At 35.1% G+C, this 9,656-nt stretch overlaps 1 protein-coding gene across 8 annotated transcripts in view; it reads right to left on the bottom strand.

Moving 5' to 3' along the window:
- Positions 1-3,425: 3,425 nt before the first annotated feature.
- Imp (IGF-II mRNA-binding protein) overlaps positions 3,426-9,656 on the bottom strand; it is a 33,030-nt gene continuing 26,799 nt past the window's right edge. For 7 of the 8 annotated variants that reach the window (XM_017146755.3, XM_070218586.1, XM_070218588.1 and 4 more), the window contains one exon: positions 3,426-9,601. In XM_017146755.3, the coding sequence (XP_017002244.2) occupies positions 9,230-9,601 (372 nt within the window). In that variant the 3' untranslated portion in view covers positions 3,426-9,229. The remainder of the gene's footprint in view (positions 9,602-9,656) is intronic. The other variant, XR_011419641.1, reaches the window with a different exon arrangement.

Raw genomic sequence — 9,656 nt, 5'->3', positions numbered from 1 at the left:
CTTTTTTTTTATCTGAGTGGGGAGTGATATACCACCCATATCACCCCCCATCTAAAAAACCCATATTCAAATTGAAAAGTGCAATACTTCTTATATACGAAAAATCATTTATTGAGTAAATTTCTTTTCGATTTGTTTTTCACATGTTCACAAAATTGTATTCGGGTTTAGTTGTATAGCTTGTTTCCTAATATTTTCCTTGGCCTTGGGATACAATTTAGTAAGCTGCATGTCTTTTTTTGCTGAATGTGGTCTTGTATACGGTAATGTAATTTCGTATTGAGCGCTAGCAATTAACATTTAGTTACACCGAAATGGGGAAAACATCTTACGCAGATTAGTATGCTATGTATATATAGTTTTTGGATCAGCACTACCAGGAGTTGGGTGGGCGGGGGTGCTGATGGGATTTGGTGGCGATCAAAATGAGAAGGAACTTTGAATCTTTGGTTGATAGGGTTGTGGGGTTTTTAGGGGTTTCGGGGCTTGGGGGTAAACAAATGTAAAGTACTCGCTAGTAAATACTGGGGCCTCTAAACTATGACGACACACTTGACATCGAGCGTCCTTTACTTGGTTATCTAGCTTAGTTTCGGGTACATATTCCATGGCAGATACAAAACATACACAGAGTGGATATTCGATATATAGTGTGGTTATCGTGTACTTCCGGTTAAAAGACAGTTATACAATGTAATGGGAATATAGCTTCGTTATCCTCCTCCTCCTCCTATTTTTGTGACTTATTCATTTTTTTGTTTTCAAATTTTCAATTTTATTTGTATAGGAAACAACAAAAATGGACGCAAAATTATTGTTATAGTAGTATTCATGTTTACCCATCTTGCTTTTACGTTTAGTTAACTATATAGGAATATGCAAAACGTACACTTAATATATTTTTTTCGTTTTTTGGTTTTGTTTTGTTTCTCGATTTTGTTTCTATGTTCCTTATCGATCTGATACTATATAAATGCAGCTCTAAAACTTGTATTCTTTGACATTGTTTTGTTCATTTTCCATCTGGCGGCATCTCGCATTGCACTTATGCATTGTTTGTATATTTCTTACGCTTTTCCTTTCAAATACATTTAATAACATTTCTATAGAAATATTCAAAGCTGAGGTAGTTAATTCATTCATTTATTCTTTATTTTAGTTTATTTTAGTTTACGTTAGGTTAGGTTAGTTTAGTGTACTCCATATATATGATCGGTGTAGTTAGTTAGGTATACATCTATGTACTCACACGCAATTTGAATGTAACTGACGGCCCTAATTAAACCTTTAACCTTCTCAAATTCACATTAAATTCATAATTTAGACGACTGTTTCGTTTGGTATAGGGGGTTACGGGTCTTATATGTGTGGTACGGGGTACAGACAGTACAGGGACAACATCGAAAGCCTCACGAAACGATCGGGACGTCGGGATCTGGGGATCGGAGTCGAACTCGAAATCGAAACCAATTCGATATCGAAAAGCCAACTTAGGATGTTAAGTTACAACTGAAAATAAAAAATACTGAACTACAACGGAAATAAAAACAAAGGAACGAATAATTTTTTGTTTTTTTTTGGTTTTTTTAATAATATTTTACTCTTTTTTTTGTTATATTTATAATATTTATAGATATTTTAGCTCTGTAATGTAGATACAATGTACAATGTAGATACATCCGTGTCGTCACATCATCCTCATGTAGATTATGTGTAGATTAAATGAACTTAAATCGTAAAATGTAGACGACGCAAAAAAAAAGCTCTAAACTAATTTAGGTAAAGATAAAGGTAAATTTAAAAATAATTATTGTAAAAATAGTGGTATTTTTTTGTAAATTTTCATCTTTAATTTTATGTTTTTTTTTTTAAGATTTAGTTTATTATGTGTAAAGTGGTTTCTATATAGTTTGCTCGCCGTTTAAAAATGTAAAAAATGATGTGGGCGGGATGGGGGGTCTGGTGATGGGAAGTTATGGACTGATGGGGCTGTCCAGCGGATGGTTTTAATTATAAACTACTATCACACAGGCAAACCAGGCGCTGGACGGACGAGAAAAGGGGCTTGGTGGGGGGCGATTGGATGGGTGGCTGGTGTGGGGTTTTTGGGAGGGGCGTGGAGGGGTCTGGGTGACGAGGGCGGCAAAATGAAATACACAACAACAAAATTATAAAAATATAGTAAATAAGCGGGAATCGTAGATATTCCCATATGGGTAGGTAGTACGAAATCAATCGGAAATCATTTCAAAAATGCCAAATAAAATGCAATAAACTTACTACACAACGCCAAGTTTATCGATTCATAATTTATTTATAGTTATGTATGGTTTATAGATTATTGTTTTTAGTTAGAGTTCGGTTAGGATATAGTTTGATGTTGCATGTGAGTGGTGGGTGGTGGGTGGTAGGTGTATGGGTGTGCTTTTTGCATGTGTGGGTGCGTGGGGAGTGTTTGGATGTGTGTGTGTCTTTGCAATAAATATAACGGTAACTAAATATATGTTGTAGCTCAGTCTCCAGTTGATTACCGTATATAATCTATTACAAATCGAAACAATAAAAAAATATATGTATAGTATATATATAAATATATATATAGATATATATATGAATAATATTAAATAAGGACTATCAAATATATATGTATATATATTCAAAATGCTTGAAATGTACAAAAACAAACAAACAAAGCTCTGTGGTCGGGGGCAAAGAGAAATTTTTCGCTTTCATCTCATTCTGTTTCGTTTCGTTTCGTTTGCTCCTTCCTTTTCCTTTCTATCCTCCCATTCTTTCGTTTCGTTCCTATGCGTTGTCTACATCATACATCATTTTGATGAATTTTGATGCTGTGTGGTTGCTATTGTACATTTACATTACGAATAGGGGTTTCCATATCGAATTTTACATAAAGAATTTAGTGTGTGTGTATTTAAAACTTTGGGGTCTTCTTCCCTTCGGTTGTTGGGTGTTTTTAGTTAATGATTAATCGATTTTTTTTTGGGTTTCATTTTGTTAGATTTTTTTGTGTTTTCTTAAGAGTGTTTTGTTTGTGTGTGTAAACTTTTTTAGTAAATTTTTCTTACGGCTGACACAATAGGTTTTTCTTTTTCTTCCATTTTTGGATCTTAAATGCTAAAATATATAGTAAATGTTGAAAGTGTTATTTCATGTTTTCTCTTCTCAAAAATGTTATATTCAGTTTCGGTTTTATTAGTTTAGTTTTCGGTTTACGATTCTTTTTTTACTCGCTTTCTGCTGCGTTTTGTTGGTTTTTCTTTTTGTAGATTTGGTTTTTAGAATCGCATGAGTTCTCTATGCGTTCCGTTCCACTGTTCCATTCCATGCGTTCTGCAGTTGATTTCAAATTTTAGTTGCTTTGTGTCGTATTTCAGGGTGAGTTGGATTTCCATTTCGATTCTTTAGATCTTTTCTGCCTGTTTTTTCTGACTTTCTGACTTCTGACTTGTTTTTCTTTTTAACTTTTTCCGGCTGCTTTGGATTCTGGCTGATTTTGCGTCCAAATTTCTTTTCGAAACTAAAAAATAATGAACCCCCAATTTGTATCGATTAAATTTGTGCTGTTTCTCCTTCGCTAGGATTGCCTAATCCTCGAATTTTACTTGCGATTTTCGTTATTTTCATATTCATATTCTCATTTTCACTGTGTGAGTGGCGGCTTGGCTTTTTGGGCTATTTGCTCTTGTTTCTTCGTGCTTTCTTCCTGCTTTCTCTGCGTGGCTAACGGTTCTCTGCCTGTTCTTCTGCTTTCTGCTCTATGTTTGCTGTTTCTGCTCGTGGCTGATCGGTTGTCAAGCTTGACTTATGGTTAAACTCGCTTTATATCGTTATCCCTATCGTTAATCCTTATCTTCGCTTTAATAGAATGTCTCATTAATCAACTGTTCCTCTCTCTGTCTGGCTACCTAATTCGGCTGCTGCTGCTGTCTCGCTCTAACTTTTACGCGCCTAACAATTGAAGAAAAAAAACAACTCGGTTTTTTTGTATATGCCTAAAGAAAACTCCTTCCGATAGGTAAATTTCCACTCTCATAATAGACAAAAAAAAATATTTAAAAAAATAATAAAACTTGATTTGTACTCATGTTTGTACCGCTAAAAACGTTTTTCCCTTCCTTTCGTTTAGTTTTCCTTTGTAAATATTTATATATATGTACATATATAAAAAAATATTCCTTTTTAAAAAAGTATTCTTCCCTTAATCCGTGTTTCATAACATTTTTTATGCTTGTAAAGAGTTTATCGTTTTTTCATCGACATCGATTACCTCTTTGTCCTTTCACTTCCTTTTCACTGCATTTCTAAAGAGTACAAACTTGTTTGCTTTTGTTTTATGTTAAATTATATTTATAAATCAAAATTAAATTAAATCTTCTGAATTCCGGTAGCAAAGCAAATTGTTGTTGTTGATTTTATATGTACGTGTTTTTGTTTTTGATTGATGTTTTTAGGGTTTCTATTCCTGTCTTTTCCTATTCCCTATTCCCAAAAGAAATCGGCTGTCAAAGTACTTTTGTGGGTTGGTGTGTGTTTTTGTAATGTTGGTTCTTGCGCGTGTGTGTGTGTGTTTGTGTATAAAATGTACATCAAAAGCATTTTTTGTTGTTAAATAATAAGTGTTTTTTTTTTATAAATTTTAATTTTTTTTTGTTTTGTTTTAGTAAGTAGTTTTTATAGTTTAAATAGTTGTTAAATTTAAAAACGAGTTTATCACACCTTAAACGTTATCAGTACTTGGCACAACTTACAACACAAAAAAGTACTTTTCTCATTATTCTTTTTCTCTTTTACAATGTTTTTTCCCTCAATTTAACGTTCTGCGGAAAGAAAAACTGTACAAAATCGGCATGAGTGTTGGAGAAATGTTTGAAAAATAGAAACTGGATTGTAGTAAATAGTAAAATGCAATGTTTAGAACTGGTAGCAACCTTGTAAGTAGATTGTACGCCAAAAGCTTTGTACATTTGGTGTCGACTGTACTCTGGGATTTGGTATTCGGGATTTCGAAATGCTAAATGCTACACTACACCCATGCCAGTTTTGGTTTTTCGAGTCTTGCCCTATTCTTTCGATTTCCCATTTGGTTAAAATTTAACTTTCTCGCTAAACTGCCATTCATTTTTCGCTTTTACTGCTGGTATTTTTCCCTCATCATCATCATCTTTATCATCTCAGCTCTTTTCCTAACCGTTGCCTCACTTTCCTACCTGCTTTAATAACGATATAAAATAGCCTCTAAATACTAAAAAATAATTTCGTTTCTGCTTTTCACACTTCTCACAATCGCTTTCCTCTCTCTTCGTTCTTCGTTCTTCAACTGAGTTCTCTTTCTACATCATTATCATTATCTTTATTCTTATCTTTGTTTTCGTTTTTAACGCGCACGCTAACTCACAAGTTTTCAGTTGTTTCCGTCGATCTCTGTCATCAGTTATATTATTTGTATCTTTTATCGCGTTTAACCCCCCGTCAAAATAAACCAGAGCTATAGCTAAATTATTAACTCATCCCTTTCATCGATCAGCGATAATCGATCATCGATCTGACTTTCCTTTGATTCAGCATTTGGAATAATAATTTTCATTTCTTTGTTCTTTCCTGTTTGGAATCTTTTAGAAAAATTCCGTTCCTTCTTCTTTATAAATATCGTATTTAAGCATAGATCCACATATCTATATATAGATATATATGTATATGTAAATGTCTTTATATTGACAACTTTGGACATTTTTCCATGGAAAAAAATAAAAGGGGTATAATTAGCTTGAATAATTATTCGTTATAAACAAGAGGGGAAATTTATTAGATTTATATACATATATATATATATAGATATACATATATAGATTCTCAAGTATAACAAAACAAAATGTCACGCATTTTCAACATACACATATATATCGCATATATATACATATACAGCGGCCTGATTTCTCGTATATAAAGATCAATGTTAATGCCCCGCAACATTCTTATATACACTTCCCATCCCTCCTAATCGCATCCTGCTCATCCTATATCTCATATCTCCTATATCCCTCTGTTCTAGGTTGATCTGCTTCAGTTGGTATGGTACATATGGCCTGGGTGGGGAGTTTGACCCAAAACTATTTCGCGAAGGGCTTTGGTGGGTGTGTGATTGTTTGATTGGTCGCTGTGGGTTTTATTTGATTTGAATTAGTTTCGGTTCGGATTTGATTTTTGCTTATAGAAACTTTTGGTAAAATATCTATTCGCCTGCATTTGTCTTTCAGAAGACTTCTCGTCGAAATGCGTTTGTTTCTTCTGTGACTTGGTGATATGCCTTCTCCAATGCTTGTTTTGCTGATTCCGGTTCTGTTTAGATTCGTATTGTTTGATTCATTCATTAATAGTTCTTTTATTTGTTTGCTTATAATCTACATTTATTTTTAGGGTTGGCTTTTCATAATTCGTTTTCTCTCATTAGGATTTTTTTTTGCATTTTTATCCATTTTTACGCTTTGCAAGTTTGTTTTTAGTTTTAGTCATATTTTTTTATATTTTTTTGTAGAAGATAATGCACTTACATTGAGGTATTTTAATTACTTTTTCAATCTTCTTCAAATTTCTTCATCTTTTCTGCTTTTGCTTGTTTTCTTTTGTTTCTTCGTGAAAAAGAACAAAGAAAGTGTGATATTTCAAAAAATTGGGCTGTCCTAAAGCTTGTACACGCTTCTTGTTGGCTTTGAGTTTTTGTCCAAAAATTTTGTTCATCTTATCTTTTGTTCATCCAAAATAATGTGCCGCTCAAAAGTTTTTAGTTTTGTTGTTGCTTGTTAGACCGAAATGTTGAATTTTTTTATAGGTTTGCTGTTTGTTTTGCCGAAATGTCGAATTTGCCTTGATTTTCATGTGGTGTTTTGAAACTGTCTGCCTTCGAAGCAAGTGTTATACAAACAAAAGGATTGGATCGCTAGGGATTGGGTGTTCAATTCGATTTGATTTGGTTGACTGTACGTCCCACTAGTTTGTAACATTAACTCTATGGAATATCAATTAGTTAAATATTTACGTTAGAAGAAAAAATAAAAAAATTGTATGGTTACTAATTGGATAATAGCTATTTAAAAACAACACAAAATTGGGCTATTGCTATTGTTGCTTGTTTTGGCTGGTGTAGATTGTAGTTTGATTGTTGTTGCTCCGATTCAGTTACTTGGGTTGCGGCCTCTAGCTATGGTGTTTGGTCATATGGTTAAATATATTGTCTGTTCATCTGTTTACGCTACGATTACGATCTCTACGAAATGCATCCTCCGGTTTTGATTGCTTTGTGGCTATGAATTAGACTTTGATTTGGGTTCAGATTGGCTGGTATAGGTTTGGGTTTTGGGTTTAGGTTTATATTCTTGTGTAGTGCAGTGTCCCATCCTCGTATAACAGCTTGTCTCTCATACACGCTCAAACGTTATAACGTAACACTTAACGTTAACGATCGATTAAAAAAAATTAACATTTCAGCACCGTTATTTCATTTCTAGTTAGTTTTGTTTTCATTTCAAGGCAAACACATTACAATAGTTTTCTTTAACACTATCATCTTTAGCGTTCCTATCTCCATCTCCGTCCTTATGTATGTCTCCTTCGGCTGCTTTCGCACTAAGTATAATCAACAATTCATGTAACTCTTTCCCTCGCAAAAAAAATGACTGGTCTCCGTATCCATACGTATCCATTCATATACATACAACGTTTTAGGCATCGAAAAAACTATTTTACAGCTGTACAGTACAGTAAACATTGCTCTCGCTGGCGTTTCTGGTTCCATCCGCATCCCTTCCTATCAATATAGTCCCAATATACACACTGATCCATCCATCAATCCATCCAGTATCCAGTACAGCTCTTAACGATATTGTATACATAGATAGTTGTTTCTTTTTGGTGGTTTGGGTTTTGGGTTGAGGTCTGTTATACTACGTATAACGTAAGGGGCGCCAACAGTTGCATCAACTGTCGCACATTGTACACATAACTTTATCAACTGTTATACATTTTTATAACCCAGAAATGAGTGCTCGTTGGAAACTTTCTTCACCTTTGTTGTTGTTGTTGTGGATGTGGGCTCAAAATAGGTATATATTTGTGTTTTCTGACGCTTCTGTTGCTTTCCATGTCTGTATTGTAATTTTCTCTTTTTTTTTTTTGATATTTCTTGGTTATATGTTCTGTTTGTGTACAATTTTCGGTTCTCTTGGGATCAAACTAACGTTTGTCCCTCTCGTTTTTTTTCTCTGCTCGATTCTCAATCTCATTCTCTTTCGCTTTGCTCACTTCTCTCCTTCTGTTCTTTCCACTTAAATATAAGCTTACTAAATCTTTGTTAAAAAAAAATAATTAAAAATAAACGTTTTATAGTTAAATATATTTAAAAAAAATATAACGCATACACTACTAAACTTTCCTCCTTTATCCTTTAATTCCCTTCTTGCATTCAAATTTGTGGGGTTGTTAGTTTTGGGGGGTTTTCTCTTTAGTTACTTTCACTCTTTGTGTTGTTGTTTAATGGTTGTTGAAAATATTGTTTACTTTTGTAAAAATGATTAAACTGTTTGGGCGGTGTCGAATTCAAATTCTCAGTCGACACAAAAGTTTACACCTAACAGAACGAACGAACAACAACACAAAGTTTGTTTTTTAGTTGTTGCTGCTTAGTGGTTCGGGCGAACGATAGCGCTTTCTATTTAAGGTTTTCTCTTTATTTCTTAGTATGCAAATGAAGAATGTTGTTATGGTTATTCTTGCTGTGTGTGTTTGATTGATGTTCTTCTTGTTAAAGTTGCATTACACTGTTATGAACTAGTAGAGCTTCTTCACGCGGCTCACTTTTTTTTTTTTGATGTAGTTGTTCCCCTATTATATATATATATATATGTATATGATTTTTTGTTTATGTTACTGCTCCAGGTTGTTTGCTTACTTTTGCCGTCGCCTGTGCCAGCACAAAGGTGGCGCCTACGGTTAGCTTGTAATTATAGGGTTGTAAATTTTGGGTGGTTCTTGGGCTGGGGGGGTTTGAAGATTATGGGTGTGTTGTTGTGGAGGTAGTATCAATAGTAGAAAACCCTGCCTTGGCTATTGTTGGCGCTGTCGCTGCTGCTGCTGCTTCTGCTGCTGTTGTTGTTGCTGCTGCTGTTGATGTTTCTGCTGCGGCGCCGGCACTCCTTCATCGGTGATTCCTTCCTCCTTACTGCTGTGAGCTAGCCAGCTGCTGCTGCTGGGCTGCGGCCGCAGTTGCATTGCCAGGTGGCGGCGGCGATGGCTGCTGCTGCTGCTGCAACTGGTGGGCGCTCGCTGCCGTCGACGCCTGCTGCTGATGGTGTGCAGGTGGCGTCGACGATGACGACGCCGACGACACAGGCTGATGATGCAATTGCGGCGGCAGCGCCTGCTGTTGCGATGGTGACTGTGGCTGCTGCTGCTGCTGAGACCCGCTGGTCGCAGCTCCGGCTAGGCTCTGTTGCTGTTGTTGCAATTGTTCTTTGGCAGCTTTCTGTTTTTTGGTGATTGGCGGCGGATTTGTGGATAGCATCATGGCTCGAATGCGTCGCTGTGCAGACTGAAAAATAAGGTTAATTTAGTTAGTTTGCTTGTAAGGATAATAAACGCTGGCA

Source organism: Drosophila takahashii, chromosome X, assembly GCF_030179915.1.
Source record: "Drosophila takahashii strain IR98-3 E-12201 chromosome X, DtakHiC1v2, whole genome shotgun sequence".
In the NCBI taxonomy this organism is placed as follows: Eukaryota; Metazoa; Arthropoda; class Insecta; order Diptera; family Drosophilidae; genus Drosophila; species Drosophila takahashii.
Note: the sequence above shows the minus strand (reverse complement) of the source record. Positions and strands in the feature narration are given on the sequence as shown.